Raw genomic sequence first — 27,586 nt, 5'->3', positions numbered from 1 at the left:
CTAAGGTGCTGTATTAACCCTTGTTTAGAGAGCAATTCTCAACAAAGTAAACGGAAGTACATAATCCTTGTGTTGTCCTTCGGGTCACTGGGACCCGAAGGACAACACAAGGGGTATATAGCGTAGACATACACGTCTGTAGTGGTGTGTGCAGTAAGCTTTGCCCCCTGTTGGTTCTTGAACGCACCTTAATTAGACCAAATTAGCTCCACCTAGACCAAACCCCCTCATTAGCTGAGCTTATATAAAGCACCTGTGTCCTTATGGCTGCCTCTTGGCTTTGTCTCTGCCTGTTGGTTGCCACATGGGATCATCTCTGTGACTTTTAGGTAGGTAGGCAATTGTGATAAGTCAGTTTATGCTTTTAAGGTGTTTTTAAATACTGAGCTGTATATTTTGCAGCAGTCTGCTGCTTGCCTGACTGTTGTCCGCTTGGGCCTGGAAGGGATTCCAAGCTCCCCTGCTTGGAATGGTGTGATGAATTCCCTCTTAGGGCATTTTCTAGTGGTGGGCAGATTTGAAAAAATCCTCACACAAGGGACACTTGTTGCTGGCATGCAAAGATATTTTTTAGCAAGTACATACAAATGAGGAAAGATTACTGCTCTCTCTTTCCAGTAAGTTAGGGGATCATGAGTTCTGGGCAAAAACGCATAGTTGAGGTATTTTTTCTTTTCCACTGTGGCATCAGCTGTATCATTGTGTATCCTCTTGGTTTCACGGATACGATCATCAAAACGTTCCCATAAACTGTCCTGTGTTTCTACTGGTGTTGATGTTGATTATGATGGGCCTGATGTTGACATTTGTGGCTCTGAATGAAAATGAAAACGGAGCTTCCATTTTTATCTATCTATCTATCTATCTATTAATGTGTCACTGTATGTAGGCTATACTCTGTCTGTCTCTAGCCTATCAGTCAATGTGTAAATTTAAATGTAAGCCTAAATATAACTAAACAAATCGCACTATAAATGTCACTATATCACCAAAAATCCGCTATCTCAAAATCAAACTCCTCTCACAAAAACCCAAGAGATTGTGTGGTCTGTTCCAGACCCTGTCAATCAAACTCTGATTCGGCGGACCATGCCACCTGTTGAAACATTTGTGAAACACTCCGAAGCTTCATTTAGCCGTAGTCACGTGACATGGGTGTTTTGAATCACGCTTCGGATCATGTTTCGAAACATCTGTGCTTCGGGATCTCAACAAAGCTTCGGAACGTCAGTTTCGCATCAGCCATCCCTAGCGTTTTCACACATACCTCGTTTGGTCCGGACTTTCAGACTTTTTAGTTTGATCCGAACCAAAATTACAGGTGTGAAACCTCCCCCGGACCACGGTCCGGATCAAAAGACCAAATTTTGGTCCGATAAAAAGAGGTGGTCTCGGTCCGGACCAAACTGAACCATGGTCCGGTTTGTTTGTAGTGTGAAAGCATTTTTTGGATGGTTTGGACTTTCGGACCAAATACAAGAAGCTCTGGCAGGCTCTCCTTGTGTTACAAGACCGGGGAAGCTCCCTTAAAGAACAGCTCGGTGCTGAGAGAGAGAGAAAAGAGAGAGAGAGAAGGGGGGGAGAGAGAGAGAGAGAGAGAGAGAGAGAGAGAGAGAGAGAGAGAGAGAGAGAGAGAGAGAGAGAGAGAGAGAGAGAGAGAGAGAGAGAGAGAGAGAGAGAGAGAGAGAGAGAGAGAGAGAGAGAGAGAGAGAGAGAGAGAGAGAGAGAGAGAGAGAGAGAGAGAGAGAGAGAGAGAGAGAGAGAGAGAGAGAGAGAGAGAGAGAGAGAGAGAGAGAGAGAGAGAGCTCAAAGAAGACAGCTGTCGGCTATCAGAGCAGAGAATACATCAGCAGTTTATTTGTTAAGTGGTAGTAAATGTACAGTGTAGGTTTCAGTTTGTCTCTGAATAAATGCTCCAGAAAGAAAGTTCCCGTATCTTACATCTCAACATCACAACAAAAGGGGAGAGCAGCAGTCAGTTGAAAAAACTCCGACACAGAGAGAGGGACGGGGATGCCTGCCTACAAACCAATCAATTATAATTATCTGGACACACAGCTCACGTATGTGATGACGGCAGGACGTAGTTTTGTCACATATAGATCTTTAGTGCGCTTGCAAAACTGCAGTGTGAAACCAAAACTTACCAGATACAATGTAACAAAAACACGAACCTTGGTCCGGACTTTCATGTGTGAAAACGCCCTTAGCCTACTGAGTACATTTGAGTGAAGGTATGTAACTTAAAGTAGCAAGTTGAGTATGACCACTACCTGAGTATATGTTATCACCTGTTGACCACTGTTTAACTTGTCATTAATGTAATCCTCTGTCTGAATTGTAGGTGGTCATCTGTTTTTGGATTTTAATCATTTAGTACACTTGTGTTAGTGACCCCAGGACACTCCCTGTTTGGATTGCTTGTATTTTAGCTCATCAACTGGTTTGTTTTTCTTGATTCTGTTAAATTGTTTTGTTTTCCAGTGGAGCTAGTAGCCAGCTTGTGGTGGAGGCTAGGCGCATTAGCATGGTTCCCTTCACAGATTGTAGTGATAACCGCACAGTGACACAATTTGCAGTGAATTGGGTTGCAGTGGGCACATGTGGTGGGTAAGTTGGTGCATCCCTGGAACACACCCTTAGTAGACTGCCTCTCCACAGCTGGCTTCTGCCCACTTCTTTTTAAAGTCATTTTAAATTGAAGCCATAACTGGGAGTGTATTGTTTTAAAATAATTAACTTGAATGCTAAATGTATATTGTAATAAAACCTTTTCTAGGTTTTAAATTGCAATTTGATTTAAACCTTCTCATTTGTAATGATCCTCTTTTACAGGCACTTCCAGTTATCATTTATCCATTAATAAACAAATTTCTTTTGTAACCACGTCTCTGTCTTGCTTCAGTTAGTGAACCTGTGTAGCCTTTGTATAATTGGGGTGAATGCTTGTTGAACTAGGAATAAACAGATCTTGGGGTGGAAGTCCCCAGGTGGCGTTGTCTGTTACTTAGACTCTGGTGGCGCCACCTGCCTTGCCACACGTGGCTAGCTGAAAATTTGTACAGATAACATGCCATTTGGCTTTAGGAAAGTGGCGTGTATGTTTAACGGAAAGTCATGATGCCATGTTGGAAATGAAATGGAGAGAACTATTGGATGTTGGATATGTGTAATTATTGATTTGACGATTGTTTCAGCAACATCGGACCTGCAGCAAGAATCATTTTTCATTGTTCAATATATTCTTCTATTCTGTTTCTTATTAAATTATATTTCTGAGTGCTGAAAACATGTCACCAACCCGAGCTGCAAACTGACTCGTGGGCTTTGAGTAGGGCTGAACAATTAGAATATAATCAAAATCACAACATGGCCGACTGGCAGGAGGCCCGATATTTGTTAAGAGGCTAAATGTGTCAAAATACCATTTTAAATAAAATATTCTGTTGCTGCAGAGATGGTTTGGTACAAATCTCTGCAAAAATCACTCTGACCTTTTTAAATGTTGTCCAATGAAAATAAAAACAATGGTGTATAAACTATCATTCTCTCTAAAGCGTGATCTATACTTCTGTGTTAAATCTACACCGTGGCTACGTACGTGTGGACGTACCGACGCTATGCCGTAGCCGGACGTCACCTCTCGAAAATGTAACTACACGTCGCGGCAGTGCGTTTGCCCCTGTCGGCCACCGTGATGAAGGCCTGATTCAGGCAATCTCCTCTGAACAGGTGATGTTGAGATGTGTCTGCTACTTGACCTCTGTGAAGCATTTGTGTGTAAAACTCTTCTGATATATATATATATATATATACACTTTGGTAGATGTGCAGACAGTTAAGTGATTTGAATTATTCCTGAGGATTTTAACGGTATGTTGTTGTATAGTTGTGTTAGGGACTTTTTTGATTGGAGTTAATTTATTTTTATTTAATTTATGAAACTGACTGAGATTCTGTTTTGTGTTCTGCAAGACCTTAACCCTTGTGTTGTCCTTCGGGTCCCAGTGACCCGAAGGACAACACAAGGATTGTGTACTTCCCTTTACTTTGTTGAGAATTGCTCTCTAAACAAGGGTTAATACAGCACCTTAGTTCTTGTTTGTACAGCATTTTGGTCAGCTTAAACTGTGTTTAAATGTGTTCTAGAAATAAACTTTACTTACTTACTTTACAAGAAACAGGGTTTAGAGAGCAATTCTCAACAAAGTAAAGGGAAGTACATAATCCTTGTGTGGTCCTTCGGGTCACTGGGACCCGAAGGACAACACAAGGGTTAAATAAGGGAAGTTTGCCCTGCCTCAACCACCACTTCCTGTTCCCTGTCTTTTCTACATATTCTACACATTCCTACTGAACTTCACCTAACAACCTGCCACAAGAAACGAGAAGGACTCTTATTTTGAAGCGTGTACCCGGAAGTGGTAGTTGATATTTCCGCCGGTTTGACCGTGTGTTGTTAGCAGAGTGAACCGTTAGCTGGAACTGCATAACTGCAGAAAAAACAAACCGTCAAGAGTTTAGTTCAGTAAGCGGAGAGAGGCGGACCGAACCCGGATACTGCTGCTGCCGGTTAGAACCGGAAATGAAGTCGAGAACAACAACAGGTTTGTTTACTTTCTGCTGCTGCTAATGTTGCTAAGCTAACAGCTGGTTTCAGATCGTCTGCTGAACTTTAAACGCTTTTTTATTTATTTGGCTTTTGAAGCTTCACAGCTGCAGCCCGGAGCACGACGCTAACGTTAGCTTAGCACGTTAGGGGCTATATGTTCTTAGGGCTTCACTCAGGGTTTCTGCTGGCACGAAGCTAACGCTATGTCAGCGCTTCAGATCGCATTTTAACCCCGGTGCGTATCACCATGGTTACCTGCGCTGTAGCTGTTAAAACCATAGTTAAAACTTCTGATTCAGATGAATATTGGTTAGTAATTGATGAGTCAGCTGAAAGACGAATCGGCTATTTAGATGATTAAATAATTGTTTCAGAAATAATTCTGTTCGAGCTTCTCAGATACGGCAGAGCAAAAAATAAAACAAATAAATAAATCAAAAATACGTGTGTGTGCGCGTGCGTACGTGTGCATGTCTGCATACCTGCAAACTAATCTAGGAAAATGTCATCCAAGTGAATTATGTAGATCCGAAGAGTTTTTATTGGGGGGGGGTCCGAGACCCGGTGTTGTGTGCCTTCTGGTTTTTCCACCTACTGGTTTCGGAGCCTGTCCAGATGCTGTGTAAACCTATCAACGGAACCCACGTCGACAGATTTGCTACATATTCATAAACATTTTACTGTCCTTTGTATGTCGCAGCTCAATGTAAATGGTACTGAACTGAATATCTGAGCACTACATTACCACAACATTCTACAGCGGGAAAATGGGTTTTAAAAGTAATTAGGACGATCCGTGTCGCGCTGGATTTGAACCTTCCTCAGCAAAAGTAACAACACACGAGTCTGCTTCGCTGTCCACTACACTATCACGTTAATCACGTTAACTTCCAGGACATGACTTTGTTTTCTATCAGAACAAGAATCACTGTTTATCTGAATAATCCGAAACAACAGGTTACCTTGATTTAGGCTTAAAAATGTAACCATATCGTGCACTCTAACTTTCTGCTACACCTTCTGCACTATCCGTATACAAGGATTTGTCATAAATTCTACCAGGCAGCACACAGATTCTGAAACAATAGGTCTAAAACAACTGGTTACCCTGTCCTAAAAAACGCGTGATCTGGAGGCTCTCAAACAGCTGCAATTGGATTTATGAAAAGTAATATTTCTATTGACATGGCTCAAATGCCTACATCTAAGTTTCCAATAGCCTACAACGTTATGTTTACGACAGGAGATAGGTATTTGAAACTCATTTAATACAAAGTTATGTTTAGGAAATTGGAAATGGTTTGTGCCCAACCTTGTGAATTGTTTGTGTTGTAGCATAGGCTATATTATGTCACCTATGCACCCGGATATGAGAAAATCAGTTTTTAAATTGGTGTGAGATGAAAGGTGAATGTTGTTTAACACATTCGTCTTAAGAGTGCACCCAATACTTCAGACAGAACCTTTTACTTCAAGCAACTTTTGGACAAAAATGCAAACACAATGAAGTGAGATTCCATATTCTCTTTATTGTCAACGAGGTAGGCAAAACTGAACAAAAATAGGTTATGCATTAAAAAAAATGAGTCCATATAAAACACTTGGTTCTCCAGTTGTCCTCTCACTTTCTCCAAAGTGCAATGGATAAAAGCATTCATCACCTAAAAGACCACATGTGTGGAATTATATATTTGCATCAGCAATACATAAGCATTCAAGGAGATTTGACACATGCATTTACTTCACTTTCAACCTCTTTTCCTGGGGCCAGATTTTTCAGATCCCTGGAAAATATCTTATAAGGCCCCACCTTGCTCCACACCTTGCCGTTTCCCGGACCAGATCTCGTCTATCACTGACATTTAGAAGGGGTTATGCATTTGGCATGGAGAGTTAACACAAATTAGAATACAACTAATACTTACATTCCTCTGGGGAGACACTGAGGGCTGAGAGGAACTGAGGAACGGCAGATGGAGGGGTCATGGGGATGGGGTTAGGCTGAGGACTGGCAGACAAGAGGGACTGAGGACTAGTGGGTGGAGGGATGGGGTCAGGCTGAGGACCGGCAGACGGGAGGGACTGAGGACTGGCGGATGGGGTCAGGCTGAGGACCCACTTGTGGGGGATCTGTGGCTGGGGCTCAACAAACATTTTCAGATGGTCCAGATTGATCCTTTTTATTGCCTTCCCATTGGCGACCAGCAGGTCAACACTTTTGCCCTCAATGCTTGCGATGGTGTACGGCCCCAGGAGCTCCCTCTCCATCTTCCCTCCCTTCCGCTGCTCTTCTCTGATGTTTTTGCGGAGGACTTTGTCCCCAACCTCAAAATGGTCATCCATGCCCAGAGACCATTTCCTCTTTCTCACCCTTTCTTGGGCAGCCTTCGTGTTTTCCCTCACCTTGGGATACACCTCCCTTTTGAACAGCTGAAATGTGAGGACATGGTTTCTCTTCAGCTGCTACTGCCTCCACTTTGTCGTGGCTTATCTGCAAAAGTATGAGAAAAACAGTGTGAAAAACAAACTGGTTACTGCAGTTGCCAAAGCTAGAAAAACAATGCTCCTACATGCCACTTGTCCGGTATCTATAGGATAGCGGGCGTCCCTCCCGTAAAGCAAATAAAATGGAGAGTATTTTGTTGTGCAGTGCTTTTTTGTGTGAAGACCAAACACAGTTGGCTTGATGTACAGGTCCCAACAACTTACTTTATTCACAAACTCTTTCCCCCCCGTCTTTGAGGATCCATTTGGGTGCACCATGGCGGTAAAAGAAATCCATGATGCACTCTGCCACCAGCTCAGCCTTTTTGGCCTGAATGGGGTACACTTCAACCCATTTCGTCATGTAATCAATCATTACACACATGTAGGTGTGTCCCCGGGGTGTTACTGCCAGCTTTCCCACAAGGTCCATACCCACAAGTTCAAAGGGTTCGGAAACCTGAAATGTAAAGCACAGCAGATCATTAATAACGTTTTATTTAATGGAATATTGCTTAGGCCTATTGAAGGGGATGCAAGCATTCACCTCTATGGGATTATACTGGGTTTTGTCTTCAATGGTATAGGCCCTCTTCATCTGACAATCCTCACACTGAATAACAAAGAAATTAAGTCAGCAGTCACAAAGGACATGTTACATAATCCATAACATTCACAGACATCTGGACCAATTACACTTACCCATTTGGAAATGTCCTCTTTAATGCCAGGCCACCAAAATCTCTGTAGGATTGCATGTAAAGTGCGGTCTACCCCACAGTGTGCCCCATGAGGACTGGCATGAAAATGAACAAATAGCCTGTTTGCCTTTTCTGGGCTGGAAACAATTTTGGCATAATGATGCTGCTGCTCATATTGTTTCCCAGCTAGAGTTCCCCATCTAGAGGGTGTATTGAATTGGAAATAGCATTTGAAACATTGACATAATGAAATACAGTGCCGTTTGCCTTACCTCTTACTTCGTCGCTCTCCGCTCTCCGCTTCAGAACACATCGCTGTTCCTTGGTAAAACCAGGGGGGTATACATTCTTCAGCTTCAAGTTCAAGATTTCTTCAGCTTTTCGGGGGTCTATTTCTTAAACAATGTAACCTACAACTTTTCTGAATTTCTCTCAACAACCTTTGTCTCCCACACATCTTTGTGGTTTCTGGCCCCTTTTAAACTTGCTTTCCTATGCCGTCCATAATCTATTAATTAGTTTCAGAAGTGTGTTCAATCACCAGATGCAGGTGTGCACAAGTGGCAATAGAGCATCTGGACCACCTCGCATAATTGAGGACTTAGTGATATTATATCCAGTTTTTCCCATAGATTAGAAAGCAATTTGGACTGTTGAGCTCTGTTTGAGACTGATACCTCCGGTTCCGGCTGGTCCTCATCCACCCTTTTTTCAGTCGTGGAAAATACGTTTCAATACTCATCTGGATTGAAGCAGCAAACATTCAGTGTAAGAGTAAAAAATGACATAACATTATTTATAACACGTTTATTTGATTCATAGCTGCTATATAGTGTTTTGACCTCGACAACCCAACTGCATTTCACCGCAAACTTGCGACTATTTAACTTTCTAAAGCAGGCACAATCGCTTGTTTGCTAAGAGTCGGGTCGTGATTGTTAATGTGTGATTTTGTAAAGGTGTTTATTTGTGAGATAGATACCAACCTTTCGTGAACTTGTGTGTGTGATAGAGAGACGGAGGAGAGCAGGGAAAGGAAATGCAGAAGAACGTGTTTTAAATAGTGTTTACATTTTTTTTTATATCGAAACGCAATGTGCGGCGGCCGGTGTTGATAGTGAGGCGCACCACCACCCATTAGTCTATGTGTGGGAAACACTGATATAGTCATATTGTAGGGTGTTCATTACTTACTCTCAAATATAGGCCTATCCTTTTAGGCTATATTGTTAACATAACTTTAGAAATGTGTATGCAAATATTAACTATGTAGGGCATATCAAAAGAAATGTTGGCATCTATGCACAAGCAACCAGCTATCAAGGCGATCATCGCCATTGAGGCAAGTTGTTTCAGACCAATTGAGAACAAGCTCCGTGACAGGGTAACCAGTTGTTTTAGACCCATTGTTTCACAATCCGTGTGCTGCCTGGTAGAATTTATGACAAATCCTTGTACACGGATAGCGCAGAAGGTGTAGCAGAAGGTTAGAGTTAGGGCTGGGCGATATGGCCTAAAAATAAAATGCCCGATTTTTTCAAAAAAAAATCCGATTTAAGATTGAAATCGATTTTTTTCTCCCTCTACTTAAAATCAATCTGCAAGATGACAAAGAAAATGTTCAAAACAAGTTTTATTTTGTTTTGACTCATACACACACGCACACACGAGTTTTTTTTCTCAGCACCGCCTCTGGTGCCCCACATGGTGCTCCTTCAGGTCAGCTGTAGCTGATGGTTCAGTTACCGAGAATAGGTGACTCTCAGCCGGGGACAGTGCACCGCGAGCGGCCGGTCATTTCGGCGGAGATTGCAGATAAGTAAGTAATGAAACGACTGGTTAAGAAAATAATTAATGTTAGTCCCTGTCGCTGCCATGTTGTTTGTGTATCTCTATGGCAAACGCGCGGGGGGAGGGATGAGCCCGTTCGGAGCTACGGGAGCCCAGAGGGGAGCGTCGGCGGATGTTAAGGAGAAAATCGATTTTTCATTTAAACAAATCCACGTTAACTACATATTCGAGTTAATCGATAAAATCGATTTATCGACCAGCCCTAGTTAGAGTGCACGATATCGTTACGTTTTTAAAGTGATGGTTCGGAGTAATTCACCCTAGGGTCCTTTGCACCATGACCTCGAGCCAAACACCCCCCCAGAAGCTTTTTTCACCTGGGTCTAACATTGGGAGAGTTAGCGTAGAGTAGAGTTATCAGCTGAATAGCTTAGCGCAGGGGCTAACGGACCCACGTTTTGTATCTCGTAAATGCCGAAATGATACCAAACGTCTACAAGTAGTACAAATAGGTTATGCTCTCATAAAACGATGGATTGGAAAGTTTGTAAGTACACCAGAAGTTTATGTAAATAACACTTGCCTGCTGGCTTCTGCTCTCTGCTGTTGTTGTTGCTGCTGTAAGACGAGTGCTGGGGACGTCTACAAATTACAACACCGAAAGAGATGCAACAAAAATATTTTTTATTTTAACTTTTTTTTTAAAGTAAGTGCTGTAGTATAACTAGCAGGAGACAAGTAATAATTGAGGTAAGTTTGGAGACATTACCTTATTTAATCATTGAATTAATAAATATTTTTGTTGTATCTCTTTTCGGTGTAGTAATTTGTAGACGGCCCTAAGCACTCGTCTAACTGCATGTAGCAGCAACAGCAACAGCAGAGAGCAGAAGCCAGCAGGCAAGTGTTCATAAACTTCTGGTGTACTTACAAACTTTCCAATCCATTGTTTTATGAGTGCATAACCTATTTGTACTACTTGTAGACGTTTGGTATCATTTCGGGCATTATTAGTGGGGTAACTTACGAGATACAAACGTGGGTCCGTTAGCCCCTGCGCTAAGCTATTCAGCTGATAACGCTACTCTAGCTAACTCTCCCAATGTTCGACCCAGGTGAAAAAAGCTTCTGGGGGGGGGGGTGTTTGGCTCGAGGTCATGGTGCAAAGGACCCTAGGGTGAAATTACTCTGAACCATCACTTTAAGCCTAAATCAAGGTAACCAGTTGTTTCAGATTATTCAGATAAACAGTGATTCTTGTTCCGAGAGAAAACAAACTCGTGCTGGAAGTTAACATGATTGATGTGCTAGTGTAGTGGAGAGCGAAGCGGACTCACGTGCTGTTATTTTTGCTGAAGAGAGTTCGAATCCAGCGTGACACGGATCATCCTAATTACTTTTAAAACACATTTTTCCCGCTGTACAATGTTATAGTAGTGTCGTGCTCAGATATTCAGTTCAGTTCAGAACAGTTTATATTTAGGTGTGACATGCAAAGGCCATTAAAATATTTATGAATACTGTATGTAGCGAATCTTTCGACGTGGGTTCCGTTGATAGGTTTACACAGCATCTGGACAGGCTCCGAAACCAGTAGGTGGAAAAACCAGAAGGCACACAACACTGGTGCTAATACGGCACCGGTGCCTTAACGACCGTTTTCTACTGGACCGAATAGCAATGCGGATTTCGGTGCTTTATTTAGGTGCCACTTAAATGCCTGTGCTTCTCTCTGATGCTACTAAACAGACGTTAGAGGCAACTGAAACATCGCTGCACGAGACGCTAGTTAACACTTACACTTGACAGCAGGTAACGTTAGCCTACCGTTAGCTAGCAGCTGGAGTAAACACGGTTAAAATTCTGACAGCTAAACGGTGTAAAACTGTGTCTGTATTTCACTGTAGAGGATTCCAACAATAGTCTGCAGCTGCCATTGTCTGAAACATAGGACTGGGCACCAAATGTTGATACTTTTATGGCACAGAAATGCGTCTGAGCGCACTTAATGCTTAAGCTTATCTATCCTTTCTGCATATTGACAGAGAGCAGAGCTCCGACCGACACATACACGCAAGCACGTACGTGCGGACGGAGTAAACTACGTTGGCTCTGCAGTGTTGTTGAAGTCACAGTGAGTCACGGCAATGCAATATGATATTAATGGCGAGCCGAAAGCGGTCGCGGTGCTGTTGTTTTACACTTCCTGTGAGACAAGCAGGCACAACAGTGGTTTCTGTGCCCTGATGACTGACTGACAGGCTGAGGTTGTAAGGCAAGGCAACTTTATTTCTACAGCACCTTTCCGCAACAAGGCAATTCAATTACATTCCTTTGCACTTAAGTTAGTTCTCCATTAGTTCAGTGTTGACAACAGGGCAGTCACTAAGTTTGTGTGCAGTGTGCACTAAAAAGTCTTTGTTGTTTACAGTCCTTTGCATTTTAGTTAGTACAGTATTACCCTGTACATGTTCATGTTGTGGCAAAAAGGTTTCTCTTTTTTTAAAGTTGGGATTGATACCAATCCTGAGTATCTGACTGGCGCACCCTTATCCAAAAGCACAACCAGTGTTATGTTACTCTGAGTGAGCAGTGTTACCAGATTTTTTTAATTTTGATAACTGTTTTGAGTCAAAATTAAGGTGGAAAATAAAAGTTTTGTGTTTAATGTATTTTTGTTGATGTTGAAATGGATTTTAAAACATATGGTATCGAAAAAAGTATCGTTAACGAACCGGCATCGAAACTGAGGTATCGAAATTGGCACTTTTTTCAGCCCTTCTGAGTTTGTGTGTGTGTGTGTGTGTGTGTGTGTGTGTGTGTGTGTGTGTGTGTGTGTGTACGTGTGTCTGTGTGTGTGTTCCTGTGTTTGGACTAAAAAAGGTGGTACATGATCTTGTTAAGTAATTTGACAAAATTCTAGTATATTTTAAGGGACATGAGATGCACTGTCAGTTTTCCTGTTTTCTCTCTGCAGATGTTGAGCAGCTGTTGGTGGTTAAAGAAGAGGTTCCCCCGGAACAGCAGGAGTGTAGTTCCAGTGTGGACCAGCAGGAGCCAAAGCCCCCCCCACACATTAAAGAGGAACAGGAGGAACTGTGGAGCAGTCAGGAGGGAGAGCAGCTTCAAGGGCTGGAGGAGGCTGATATCACCAAGTTCCCATTCACTCCTGTCCCTGTGAAGAGTGAACATGATGAAGAGGAAGGTAGAAACAACGTTGATGCCATTATTTAGCCACTAAACAGTCTGACGTTAAACGTTAAAACAAATCAACTGTAAAAACACTTTTTTTTCTCTCTCATTCTGCACAACAAGACTTTACCTGCAAAACGTAACATGCAAAATAATATTTTTTTCTTGACTGCTCTGTTTTTGTGATCCGAGCCGAAATCACACATAACGTATGCAGACCATTCGGAGCCGACCGCAAACTGTCTCCACCTGCAGCGCCACACCGTGTAGTATAGTGACACCAGAAATACGCCGCACGCCGAATTGTTGCGAAGCGGAGCTATTTTCAATTCGGCGACCATGTTATTCAAGCTGTCCTGCCACATTGACTGCTACATTCACAAAAAGACCCTAGGTTGCATTTTGGCAAGAGTTACGCTTTAACGTTAGCACGGCCGAGCAACGTTATGAGGGAGAAGGGTACACAGCTGTTTACCTCTGCAGCAACGCTCTCTGCACCAATGTGCCGGTAATACCGTATATGACAAATTCATTTCATGGGGGAAATTAATAGCAATATACGGTTTAAACCGGTATAGCGCCCAGCACGAGGATGCATCTTAATATTGAATTGATTTGAATCCTGAGACCAGTGAAGATTCCTGCCCCTAAGCGCCACATTTTTTTGACATTTTTGTCACTTTTTAAAATGTTTGACATTTTGTTCCGAAGTTTTAGTCCCTTTTTTTTAAAATGTTTTTATTTGGTTTTATAGACCAAACAACTAATCCATTCATCCAGAAAAAAAATCCACAGATAAATCCACATGTTGCGGTTTGACCCAAAGAGATCATACTGAAATCTTCCCAGCATCTCTGTGTGTGTTTCCTGCAGATGTTCAGCAGCTGTTGGTGGTTAAAGAAGAAGTCGAGGAGCCGGAGGAAACAGAAACCGTCGGCGACTCGAACAGAGCTCCACATCTCCACCCTGAACCCGACAACAACAAGTCCAACTCTTCAGACGGCGACCGTGCAGAGTCTCCGTCGCTTTTAAACTCGTTGCAGATTCTCCGAGTCCCCGCCGGCGATGCCAGACACAAAACCGGCAGGAAAAAGAAGACGTATCGCTGCTCCGAGTGTGGGAAAGTTTTCGGCCGCAGCCCGCATCTGAAGATCCACATGAGGACTCACACAGGAGAGAAACCCTTCAGCTGCCCCGTCTGCGCCAAGAGCTTCACGCAGAAGGTGAATCTGACGTACCACATGTCGGTGCACACGGGGGAGAAACGCTTCAGCTGCCGCATCTGCGGCGAGAGATTCACGTGGTACACGCAGCTCAAGAGTCACCGCTGCCTCTGCGAGCGCCCGAGTCGGAGAGACGAGACCAGAGAGGCAGAGAGCAGCGGGAACAGAGAGGCAGAGGGCAGCGGCGAGAAGCCGTTCGTCTGCGGCCGGTGCGGGAAAACGTTCAGCCGCAAAGACAACCTGAACATCCACACGAGGATCCACACAGGAGAGAGACCGTTCAGCTGCTCCGTCTGCGCCAAGAGCTTCAAACACGGAGGACACCTGACGCAGCACATGTCCGTCCACAGGAAGGAGAACCGCTTCGGCTGCCGTGACTGCCGCCGGAGATTCACCTGGCGCTACCAGCTGCAGAGACACACCTGTGGCGGAGAATCCTCTCTGCGTGTAGACGAGGAAGAGGAAGCTCTGTCCTCACAGCTTCACCAGAGACAAACTCAACACATGGAACAGATCTGTAGTACTCGCCGTTACAGTAAGTCAAGGATGTGCAGTATCTGGTAGGTTATTGGGGCAATATTGTTAATGTGATGTTCAATACATAAGTTACAGACCACAGCAAGATTTAATGGGGAAATCTGTGCATTCATGAGGACTGTGGTTAACTGCTCCTCAGATTTCTGCTAGGTAAATCCAGACAGCTAGCTAGACTACCTGTCCAATCTGAGTTTTCTGTTGCACGACTAAAGGTGCTGACACACCAAGGAGATTATCGGCAGTTGGACAGTCTGGCGAGGTCAGTGACTCAAATCTGTTCGGTGTGTCCCGTGCCGTCGTCAGTTTGGGGGGCTGTCGGAGTTCATTTTGGCCGACCTGACATGTTCAGTCGCCGGCAGGGCAGTCGGGACTCACCCGGAAGTGGCAAGCAGAATGAGCGTGACTAGAGTCTCTCAAAATCTGACGAAAATCTTTTAAACTGACCTTTGTTGAACTGAAATGAAGACAGATTCAGCAAATGCATGGCCTATTTCACGCTTAAAATGTTTTCAGATATATGTTTCAGTGAACTATTTTAACGGCCGCCATGACAGTCTGGCTTTGAATTTCCGGAGAAAACAAATAGGGATGCACCGATCCGACTTTTTCAGTCCCGATACCGATGCCAGGGCTTTGTGTATCTGTCGATACCCGATACCGATCCCGATCCCATACCGTTGCTGAATTAATAATAAACTGTATACCTTCCACATCATACCTTCCTTCCACCATGTGGAAGACACTAAAGGCACCAGACCTTCCTAACTAAACATTACTTTCCTAACTAAGACAAAATAACATAGATGTAATGTATTGAATTCTTATTTATTTGTTATTTAAAAAACAATTGTGCATTCAAATCAAAAATATAATGTAATCAAACTTCTTAAAATAAATTTAAATACATAATAATGGGCCATCAATAATGGGCCACCTTTATATAGGTTTATAATGGCTTATTCTACTGTCAGGAGTACATAGAATATCACAAAAACATGTTAATGTCATCATGTTTACTAAAAGCTTTGATTAAGGGTTTGCTTGGCTCCACGACATTATACAATAACTTTGTATGAACTGGAATCCATGAAACAGTTACAGAAGCTAAACTATTTGTATTGTGCAAACTGCAAAGTAGTAAAATAAACTAAAATCAAACGACTAGCCTACACATACAAACAACTTTAACACTGTTTCCCTTTCAAAACTAAATAGTTGTAAGCTAGTACTGTATAACCACTACCTTGGCCACAGGTAAGTTAGGTTGTAGTGGGGGACTGAACGTAGCTCCGCTGTCAGCCTCCTTCGCTGTTTGAATAACGTTAGTAGGTTGGCGGATGTATTTCAGTGAGGTGAGACATCTTAAATCCAGAGTTTTAGTCTTTGCTCCGAACCAGTCTTTCTCAACGGTCTGTAGCGGGACCGGAGGTGGATTGCGTTCATAACGTTGCTCCGCTGCATGCTTGAAGTGACAGGTCTTTAACGTTAGCGCAGTAACGTTAGCACGGCCGAGTAACGTTAGAGCGACGGGCAACAACCGTGGCTAAATTATGTCCGATTTGTTAGAAAGAAAAAACTTGGGAACAACAGACGGCTCCTCTCTTGAGCACACGTTGTTCTGGTGTATCTCCGGTCTTTCTTCATCCTCTAGCTAACTTTCTTCTAGGTTCTTGTGCAGTAGCGACCGTAGCCTCTCCCAGCTTAACAGACTGTTTTGCTACCTGGCTAGCTAGGCTAGCAGCTGTAATGTTACCCAGCATGCCATTCGGCGGTGTAGCTACATTTGTAAATGTAAAATTATTAGTGTTAGAAACTGTTTAAGTCTCAAATTGTTATATGCTTTGGTGTTTCATCCTTTTAAGAGAGTTAGTTGTGGGTTATTAATTGTTGTCTTATAAAGTTACTACCATGAGTGAGAAGGGTACGCAGTTAACAGGGGCCCCGGTGCTGCGACGGTGTGTAAAAAAAATAAATAAATAAAAATACTGGATCTGTTAATTTTTCCGATCCACCGATCCAGCTATTTTTGCAATATCGGGGCCGATATCCGATCCTAATATCGGATCAGTGCACCCCTAAAAACAAACCCATGTGATGCGTTCGTCCAATCAGCTGCTGGTTTTCATTTCTTGGGCAACAATACAGATTAGCGCCGCCTGCTGCTATAGGGATGTATTACGTCTCGTCTCGTCTTTTTGGTGTGTTCTGTGGCACTTTTTGGACCAACACGGGGAGACTGATCATTTCGACTGGCTTTTCTGTCAATGGTCGGCCGTCAGCTATATGTGTAAGCAGCTTAAAACATCTGTGTGTGGACTAGCCAGACCTTCCTCCGCAGCGCTGCGGAGTAAGGTCTGACAAAGCGAGACTAATTGAATGTTAACTGTAGTTGATGGCATTTGTATGAGATAAATGTAAGTTTATTGTGTGTTAATGTTATCTTATCTTGAACAGAAGCTGATGGAGAGGACCGTGGAGGACCAGAACCAGCCAGGAACTCGCATCCACCATTACAACCAGAGACTGAAGACCAGACTGGAGACTCTTCAGAGTTGAACATTAAGGTTGAACTCAGCGACGAGGACGAGGGCAGAGGACCTCACTCAGGTTTGATCTGAACAAAATAAAACCCAGAGAGAGAGAGAGTGTGCTGGGGAGGGGAGGGGGGGACACATAGTAAATATTCAAACAAGTTTTGTGCAAGTATGTTTGAAATAAATATCTGTATGACTAGCACTTAAAGGAACACGCAGACTTATTGGGACTTTAGCTTATTCCCCGTATCCCCCAGAGTTAGATAAGTCCATACATACCCTTCTCATCTCCGTGCGTGTCGTAACTCTGTCTGACGCCCCCACTGCTAGCCTAGCTTAGCACAGATCCTGGAGGTAACCGGCTCCAACTAGCCTACTGCTCCCAATAAGTGACAAAATACCGCCAGCATTTTCCTATTTACATGTTGTGATTTGTATAGTCACAGCATGTACAAATAACAAGGTTATATGAGACACAACCATCTTCTAACCGTATACATACTGGGAACTATCTTCTCAGAAGGTGAAGCACTGCTACTTGAGCGGAGTGATTTGCTCGCAGCACCGGAGGAGATTTTTGTGTCTGTCTGTCCTGCATTTAGGCAGATAGAATCTGCCAGACGGCAACAACGTAATCTAGCTGTTCAGGGTGTGGCTTATATCAGCCAGGAAGACTGGGCCTTCTTCAGGGTCTTTGTCTCATATAGAGATTTTAAGTCAGTCAGAGAGCTGTGGGAAATTTTGCCACACACTTTAGTTATGTATTGCAGCCTGTTTTTGTTTTTAAGAGTGAGGGACCCAAACCAGCTCACAAAGGCAAAATAAAGAATAGTTTCAATAAAACAACAATAAAACATCCTCATAAAGGTCTTATCGACATTAAAATTGCGACGTTTACGATAAAAAAACATGCGTTGGTGTGATTTTTATTTTTGTGGCTCAAAGGTGAGTTTGTCATCTATTATAATAATAAGTTATTTGTATTGCTTCATTACTTCGATAGCTTGATCATTAATAAGGGTAGGGGAGAGGGTGGGGGGATTCTTCCTAAAGTAGATCAGCATTTCTTTAGTTTTTGCCGCGTTAATGTTCATAAAAGACGACTTGCAGCACTCTGTAAAATCATTTAAAGAAGCGCCATACTCAGGGTCGTTGTGCGTCAGCAGCGACACTATTACCGAGTCGTCAGCAAACTTAATGATATGACGCCTGGTGTGCTGGCTTTGGCATGCATTTGTATATAAAATAAATAAGATCGCGGAGAGGACGCAGCCCTGGGGGGAACCGGTGGAGGAAAAGAGAACATCGGATAAGATGCTATTCACTCTCACGCGTTGAGACCTGTCAGTTAAAAAGTTCATCAGCCAACAGATAAGACTAGGATCGATATTAAAAGTACTCTTTAAGATCCCTGCTAAAATATGTGGTTGGATGCAATTAAAAGCTGAAGAAAAGCAAAACTAGACCAATCAATCTCAACCTTTCTATGGGCCGGTAAACCTGTGCGCATGCAGAAAAAGATACTGCAGCTTCCAAAGCGGGCTGGGGGGCTTGCCCTCCCCAATTTGTTACATTACTATTGGGCTGCTAACATTCAAAATTTTTTATTCTTGACCGTTGAATCGACTATCTCGCAACCTGCCTGGGTCCAAATGGAATTTTCTTCCACTCAGATGTCATTGCGGTCATGGTTGTGTTCCCCGCTTCCTGTGTCTGTTACTAATGTCAGCACTAGCCTAGTGGTCACAATTCAGAAAGCACTTTGGCCTACAAGGTTCCTCTACCTTAGCTCCAGTGTTCCACAATCACAATTTCAAACCATTTACTATGGATTCTGCCTTTCAACTTTGGTCTGATAGTGGCATATTATCTATTAAGGATCTCTATAAGAATGGGACCTACATGTCTTTCACTGATCTGTCTTCTAAATTTAAGCTACCATCATCACACCTTTTCTGTTTTTTCCAAGTTAGGCATTTTGTTCAGAAACGTTATCCTGGTTTTCCTAATCTCTGCCCACAGACATTACTGGACACTGTTCTCATGATAAACCCCTATCAGAAAGGGAATATTTCACATATCAGCGTTGCCATGGACTGCATCATTTCAGTCTTTCCCCAGCAGACGAGGGAGTCATGGCAACAGGATCTGGGGCTTAATATAGATGATGACCAGTGGGGCAATATTCTTGAGTTAGTCCATAACTCCTCCATTTGTGCCCGACATGGGCTGATTCAATGTAAACTCATACACAGGATTTATTCAGGGCTTAAAGTATTCCGGCACCGTGCCGGATCTCCGGCGTGCGGCCGTGAGGAAAAAAAAACAACAACTTGCATGCGGTTTAATATTTTCAAGTCAATTGATTTCACATACCAATCATATAAGAGGAACGCAGCTCTAACACAGGGTTGAAAGTAATCGGGCCTGGTGCCGGATTTCTGGCATATGAATATTTTTGAAAAATAAATAAATTAAAAAGTCCACATGGGATTTGTTTTTGATGCGCTGGGTTTAATCAATCATCGAACTTCCACCTATCAATGAAACGAGTTCTAGCCAATCAGATGCAAAGTAGGGCGGATCTTTGCCGAAAAGCTAGAGTGCGGTGTGGTCTCCGTGGTAACGCGGCTAAAAAAAATGGATGCAAAGTTTGTCAAACTTGGAGCATGTAGATACAGGCAGCTTTAGTTGAGAAAGTAGTTAAAATAAATGGCGCTCGGCATGAATAGAGGACAAGAGGAAAAGGCTGGAGACGGGAAGCTGTTCAGCACTTGGTGCCTCAAACTGAGGGAGCGCATGTTGCAGGAAGACACTGGACGACAGCAGCGGTAAGACGGGGCTTGCTAGTCATTAGCTAGATGCTAGTCACAAAGCTTCGGTCCGTGCACTCTGTCATATGAGAACGTTACCGGCAACGACCGCTACCGTTGCGACTGCGACTGTTCCTTCACTGACCGACCGTGATACAAACAATACGTGTGTGCACGTTCACTGTAGCTATCTGAAGCCCAAACTGCCTTGACAAAGCTGTCTGTTTGGAATCAGCGTGGCAGGTATTTAAACATAACGGCCTTGTCCCAGAGTTTAGACGTCTAGCTATACGAAAAGATAAACAATGCGACGTTTTTAATAAATGTAAATAAAGCAGCTAATATCAACATGGACAAAATCTTGAATGTATTAATTCTCTTTTTTGATGATGACCTGGCCAAAGTAGTAACGTTTAGTTTTCACAATGATTCATTGTAGGATTATGATATTATTGCAATATGTAAATCCACATTGACTCTTTATTTAACATATGATTGGAAGAAGTAAAAATTGATCCAAAACGTTTTAGTCTTTAAAAATTATGACTTTTATTATTGTGTAATGTCAGAAGGACTTTAACTGTTTTGCCAGTCAAATTAACTTTAATGAGCGCATATTGAAATATTACACTGTTGGTTGGCAAAAAATGCATCTCAAAATGCATCAGATTGATGCTTTAAAATATGGAATATTTAAAAAAAAAAATCGGACCCGGACCCCCCTAGAGGGGTAATATCTTTCTCACCTTTTTCACCCCTGACCCGTTTTCATGCCTGAGTTATTTAAACATAACGGCTTTGTCCAAAGAGTTTATGAAAATCTAAACAATGCAAAGTTGTGATTGTGATGTGTAATGTAAGGAATTTACCCCCCCCCCACCCTTTCCAAAAAAGTTTCAGGCTCAGAATTTTTTTTCACTTTAAGCCCTGTTTATTACACCAATCATAGATTGTCTAAAATTTACCCCAGTGTTGTTGACGCTTGTAACAGATGCCACCAGTCCCCTGCCGACCTCATGCACATGTTTTGGTCATGCCCAAAGCTAGCAGATTTTTGGGCTAAAATATTTGACACTCTTCAAATGGCCTATGATTATGTGGCAGATCCACATCCCCTCTCTGCCCTTTTTGGTATCCCATCTAATAATACCCTATCAGCTAAAGCATGACATTCCATGGCCTTCTGCACCCTACTGGCCAGGCGATTGGGGGACTCAGGGGCTCTCTGAAGAGCTTTGATCGAATTTAGAACCCCTTACTGTCCATCATAGTCTTTAGACTTCGTTCCTGAGGAGTCAGATATCTGAGTTTTTTCCGACTTTTATTGTCATAACTTAACACCCCGGTTTTTTTTCTATTTATTTTATTTTATTTATTTATATATTATAATTTTTTTATATATTTTCATGGATAATTAAATTGCAAGTTATCTTATGTTTCGTTTATGGTCCCTTTATTTAGTTACTTATTTATGTTTTGTTTTTTTTCTTTTTATTGTAATGTTTGTTACCCAGAGACAGGTGGGGCTGTGGGATGGGCCCTCAGAAATGGGGGAAGCAAACATTGGAATTATGAGCATTGTTTATATGTCATTCTGCTGTCCCATTGTGGATGTTTTGTATTATTATTGTTGCTCAATAAAAGTGTATATATATATATAAAAAAAAAAGCTGAAGAAAAGCAGCCGCACAAAGCTCTTTGCACCCTCAAGATGGGTATAGATCAGGTTAAAAAGAGTACATGCTGCATCTTCCTCTCCCCGTTTTGGTCTGTAGGCGAATTGAAACGGGTCTAGTAGATCCTGTACAGAGTTCAAAAGTTTGTCTTTCACGATCTTCTCTAACGTCTTCACAATGAGGGACGTGAGTGCCACAGGCCTAAAGTCGTTATTTTTAGGCACCGGGACAATAATTGAGTCTTTCCAAAAGTTAGGAACGGTGTGCAGATGTAAGGACATTTTGACAATAAAGCAAAAAATGTCTGCCAGCTGTTCAGCACACTTCTTTAATATACGGCCTCCAATGCCGTCGGGGCTGGGACTTTTCCTTTCCTTAATACCTCTGAAGAGTGTCAGGACCTTGTTTCTGTCAACCTGGACATTACTCTGCCCAGGGGCAACATTATTAAAGACTGACAACTCCTCACTAAAGTCATTAAGTATTAAAACGATTATAGAAAGTGTTCAGTTCATTTGAGAGGGCAAGGTCTGACCTGCCATTGAGGGAAATCGGACATTTCTTAGACTGCATGTCCTTCTGACTGTGCTTTCACACCCTCCCATGCAGGATGTGAGTGGCCTGTGCTCAGCATGTTCTCAACTTTGTCCTTTATAGTTAAGTTTTACAAGCTTAAGTTCCTTTTTAGCTTGTTTTTGAAATACTGTATATTGAGTCATGTTACCTTGGTTGAAGCTAACATTTCGTTGATTAGTTATGATTTTAACAGATTTGGAGACCCAAGGTTTATTATTTGGCTATATGGAAATGAGTTTACGAGGAATGACTAAATCCTCACAGAAGGTGATGTATGCGGAAACAGTCTCTGTAAGCTCATCAATGTCCTTAAATTCATTTTTAAATAGATCCCAATCAGTACAGCAGTAGCATTCCTGTAGACATTGGATTGAGTTCTCTGACCAAACCGGAACCAACTTTCGTTCCGGCTTGTTTCTCTTCAGTACCGGTTTGTAGGACGGAACCAAATAAACCGAGTTGTGATCAGACATGCCAAGTGGAGCTCTGCTATAGGATTTATAAGCACCTTTGATAGATCCATAACAGAGGTCCAGCCTTTTGGTCGTGTTTCCGTCGTGTTGCACAGGTGACCTATTGATAAAAATTACACAGGGCCCTCGCTGGTTTACGGTTATTAAAATCGCCCATGACGAAGTTTGGTGCTTCAGGTGAAATCCCCTGAAGCCGCTGCACACACTTCACCATAGCCTGAGTTGCTAAGTCGGCATTAGCCTGAATAAACAACTGTGAATATAAACCAGTGTTACAAATATCTGTGGCAATTCCCTGGGAGGATAAAAGGGGCGTAAAGATACAGACAAAAGTTTGATATCAGGAGTACACCGTTTTTCTCTGACAATCACCGTATTGCACGTATTTCTTATTTATATAAAGACATAAGCCTCCACCAAGTGATTTTCCCATCACTGTGGAGTCTCTGTCAAGACAGACAGGTTCCCCAAAACAGTCCAACTCAAAATCAGAAAGTGGATCCTGATCTTTGAGCCACGTCTCTGTCAAGGCGAGGAAACAGGCGGATCTGTATTCTGAAAGGAACTTTACTTTTGCCTGAAGCTCGTCCACTTTATTTCGAAGGGACTGGACATTGGCGAGGATAATTGAAGGATGAGGTATCTGCGTCTCCCCCTTTTCCTCACTCCTGTCCTGGGTGCCCAATTCTGGTTCTCTGCGGGGGCTGCCGACCGGATGATCTCTGGTGGAAGAGCCGCCTGGGAGTCCACGATTCCCGCATCGGAGTTACGCAGGGACAGGAGAAACTCACGCAAAAATCCAAGTTAGTAGGGACGCTAAAACCAGGTTAAACGTTAAAAGACAACACTCTCGCTCTGCACTCTGCTGCTGCCTGTCGCCATTACAGCGCCAGTGATCACGCACGGAGATGAGAAGGGTGTGTATGGACTTATCTAACTCTGGGGGATACCGGGAATAAGACAAAGTCCCAATAAGTCACCGTGTTCCTTTTAAAGAACAAGAATGTGAATTTTTTTTGAAACAATCAATTTAAAACTGTAACACAAAATAAGTGTTAACTAAAACTTTATTTGGTAAAAATAAAGAAATAAAGAAATAACATGAATAAAGATTAAGACTTAAAGTTACAAAAGAAGGCAGGGAACTTAAATGCAGCGACATCGCTAAGCGTTAGAGACGTTACGGTTCGATTCAGGATGTTTTTAACAGAATGAGCTTCAGACAAATCAGTGAATAATCTTGATGTTTTTTAAACTGTGTAAAACAGCACACATGTCCTTATATCAAAAGTGACACTGAAACTGCAACAAAAGTTTTATTATTATTATTATTTAAATTATTAGGACTTTTTTAACGACTTTTCTCCTGAAATATTACGACTTCCTAGATTTTTATAGATTTCGCCCTAGGACATTTTTTTTTTATCTCAACCAGTTGAAACCTTTACACATTTATATCCATGTTTAACCACCATGCAGTGTTACATCCCTGTGTGCGTGCGTGTGTGTGCGCGTGTGTTAGGCCTGCACGATTCGGGGAAAAATATGAATCACGTTTTTTTTTTCCACAAAGTGTAATGTTTATTGCACACGTGAACCATGACAACACAAAACAAGTTGGCAGTACCAAACATATTAATTTTTTTTTAGCACCTATAGCACATTGCGCATCACCTCAAGCCTGTAAACATAGAGGCTTCCTTGAATAAAGAAAATAAAATACACACTGGCCATTTAAGTACAGCAGGCTACCAAAAATATAACACATTGAACTAAATATGGCCCTGATAGAGGCTCTATCTGAACTCCTTGAACATGTCTTTACATCATTAAAACATGTTAATGTCAATGTGAAATGCTTTCAATAAATTAATTTAAAAATTCAATCGTGAACAGGAGGTGAAAAAAAAAAAAAAAAAAAAAAAAAAAAAAAAAAAAAAAAAAAAAAAAAAAAAGAGAGAGAGAGAGAGAAAAAAAAAAAAAAAAAAAAAAAAAAGAGAGAGAGAGAGAGAGAGAGAGAGAGAGAGAGAGATATATATATATATATGTATATATATATGTATGTATATATGTACAGTGCCTTGCGAAAGTATTCGGCCCCCTTGAACTTTTCGACCTTTTGCCACATTTCAGGCCTCAAACATAAAGATATAAAACTGTAATTTTTTGTGAAGAATCAACAACAAGTGGGACACAATCATGAAGTGGAACGAAATTTATTGGATATTTCAAACCTTTTAAACAAATAAAAAACTGAAATATTGGCGTGCAAAATTATTCAGCCCCCTTAAGTTAATACTTTGTAAGCGCCACCTTTTGCTGCGATTACAGCTGTAAGTCGCGGGGTATGTCTCTATCAGTTTTGCACATGCGAGACTGACATTTTTGCCCATTCCTCCTTGCAAAACAGCTCGAGCTCAGTGAGGTTGGATGGAAAGCGTTTGTGAACAGCAGTTTTCAGTTCTTTCCACAGATTCTCGATTGGATTCAGGTCTGGACTTTGACTTGGCCATTCTAACACCTGGATATGTTTATTTGTGAACCATTCCATTGTAGATTTTGCTTTATGTTTTGGATCATTGTCTTGTTGGAAGACAAATCTCCGTCCCAGTCTCAGGTCTTTTGCAGACTCCATCAGGTTTTCTTCCAGAATGGTCCTGTATTTGGCTCCATCCATCTTCCCATCAATTTTAACCATCTTCCCTGTCCCTGCTGAAGAAAAGCAGGCCCAAACCATGATGCTGCCACCACCATGTTTGACAGTGGGGATGGTGGGTTCAGGGTGATGAGCTGTGTTGCTTTTACGCCAAACATAACGTTTTGCATTGTTGCCAAAAAGTTCGATTTTGGTTTCATCTGACCAGAGCACCTTCTTCCACATGTTTGGTGTGTCTCCCAGGTGGCTTTTGGCAAACTTTAAACGACACTTTTATGGATATCTTTAAGAAATGGCTTTCTTCTTGCCACTCTTCCATAAAGGCCAGATTTGTGCAGTATACGACTGATTGTTGTCCTATGGACAGAGTCTCCCACCTCAGCTGTAGATCTCTGCAGTTCATCCAGAGTGATCATGGGCCTCTTGGCTGCATCTCTGATCAGTCTTCTCATTGTATGAGCTGAAAGTTTAGAGGGACGACCGGGTCTCCGTTAGATTTGTAGTGGTCTGATACTCCTTCCATTTCAATATTATCGCCGCACAGTGCTCCTTGGGATGTTTAAAGCTTGGGAAATCTTTTTGTATCCAAATCCGGCTTTAAACTTCTCCACAACAGTATCTCGGACCTGCCTGGTGTGTTCCTTGTTCTTCATGATGCTCTCGCGCTTTATAACGGACCTCTGAGACTATCACAGAGCAGGTGCATTTATACGAGAACTTGATTACACACAGCTGGATTCTATTTATCATCATTAGTCATTTAGGTCAACATTGGATCATTCAGAGATCCTCACTGAACTTCTGGAGAGAGTTTGCTGCACTGAAAGTAAAGGGGCTGAATAATTTTGCACGCCCACTTTTCAGTTTTTATTTGTTAAAAAGTTTGAAATAGCCAATGAATTCGTTCCACTTCATAATTGGGACCCACTTGTTGTTGATTCTTCACAAAAAATTACAGTTTTATATCTTTATGTTTGAGGCCTGAAATGTGGCAAAAGGTCGAAACATTCAAGGGGGCCGAATACTTTCGCAAGGCACTGTATATAACGATTTATCGTGTGTGTGTGTGTGTGTGTGTGTGTGTGTGTGTGTGTGTGTGTGTGTGTGTGTGTGTGTGTTACATCCCTACTGAGCCCAGTTTTTCTTCTTCAGGTTCCAACTACGACGCAGGAAGTACCGGCGGCCGGAAGTCGTTCCGCTGCTCCGACTGCGGGAAGACGTTCGGCCGAAAGGAACATCTGCAAACCCACGCTCGGATCCACACGGGCGAGCGGCCGTTTGGCTGCTCCGTCTGCGGCAAAACCTTCGGCTGCAAGCGCTCGCTGCTGGGTCACATGACCAGCCACACGGGGGACAAGCCCTTCGGCTGCTCGCAGTGCGGGAAACGCTTCGGCCGCTTGGTGAACCTGAAGACGCACGAGAGGCTGCACACGGGCGAGCGGCCGTTTAGCTGCCCGTTCTGCGGGAAAGGCTTCACGCAGAAGGTTCACATGACTCAGCACACGGCCGTGCACACGGGCCAGAAACAGTTCTGTTGCAGCGTCTGCGGAAAACAGTTCACCTGGCTTTCCGGGTTCAGGCGACACAAGTGCGGCGGCGAGGCGGAGAGCCAGACAGAGGCGAACTCGGAGGAGAACTCGGAGGCGGAGCCGGGCGAGAAACGGTTCCGCTGCCGGCAGTGCGGCAGCAAATTTAACCACAAACACAACTTGAAGGCGCACATGAGAATCCACACGGGAGAGAAGCCGTTCGGCTGCTCCGTCTGTGCCAAAGGCTTCGCGGCGAGCGGCGCTCTGAAGAAACACCTGCGGACGCATTCGGGGGAGAAGCCGTTCGGCTGCGCGGTGTGCGGCGCACGCTTCACTCAGGGCGGGAACCTGAAGCGGCACATGGCCCAGCACGCCGGGGACACGCGGCCGAAACCGTTCGGCTGCACCATCTGCGGTAAAAAGTTCACACAAGTGTCGAACATGAAGCGACACACGGCGCAGCACGCCGCCGCACAAACAGGAAGTGAAGTCGCTGAGCAGTTCAGATCTTACCCAGGAAGAAACAAGCTGTAATGTAACCCTACAGGACAAATGTTCAGCATCAGTCAGCGTCCATTAAAAGTTCTGGTTTTGGCGCTGACAGACTCAGAAGTGTCTGACAACATTATGGGATGGATCCCTACAGAGATAGAGCTTTTAGTAAAAGAGTAAGATCCTTTTAGTTTAACATGAGACTGTCCCAAAACCACCATCACCAATCCCACCAGACTCCATGTAAATAATCAGGACTTTTATCACCGTAAAACACACTTCATTCAAAGTGGACAG

General features: G+C 42.9%; 2 protein-coding genes across 3 annotated transcripts; one reads left to right on the top strand and one right to left on the bottom strand.

The window, feature by feature from the left end:
- The first annotated feature begins 4,424 nt into the window (after positions 1-4,424).
- Positions 4,425-27,586, top strand: LOC120546291 (zinc finger protein 665-like). Of its 2 annotated transcripts, none has more exons than XM_039781140.1 (5): positions 4,425-4,607; positions 12,566-12,793; positions 13,654-14,512; positions 16,990-17,147; positions 26,421-27,586. In XM_039781140.1, exons 1-5 carry the CDS (start codon positions 4,586-4,588, stop codon positions 27,329-27,331), a joined length of 2,178 nt encoding a protein of 725 aa, XP_039637074.1. In that variant the 5' UTR covers positions 4,425-4,585; the 3' UTR covers positions 27,332-27,586. The 2 variants fall into 2 exon arrangements, with proteins under 2 accessions (XP_039637074.1, XP_039637073.1); XM_039781139.1 differs by having other exon boundaries at positions 13,654-14,538; positions 16,995-17,147.
- LOC120546301 (matrix metalloproteinase-9-like) lies at positions 6,404-7,479 on the bottom strand. The gene is made up of 2 exons (XM_039781160.1): positions 7,322-7,479; positions 6,404-7,103 (listed from the first exon to the last, which is right to left on the bottom strand). The coding sequence occupies exon 2, from the start codon at positions 6,953-6,955 to the stop codon at positions 6,527-6,529; it is 429 nt and encodes a 142-aa protein (XP_039637094.1). The 5' UTR covers positions 6,956-7,103; positions 7,322-7,479; the 3' UTR covers positions 6,404-6,526.

Source organism: Perca fluviatilis, chromosome 18 (genome assembly GCF_010015445.1).
Source record: "Perca fluviatilis chromosome 18, GENO_Pfluv_1.0, whole genome shotgun sequence".
NCBI lineage: Eukaryota > Metazoa > Chordata > Actinopteri > Perciformes > Percidae > Perca > Perca fluviatilis.
This window is presented reverse-complemented; position numbering and strand designations above follow the sequence as displayed.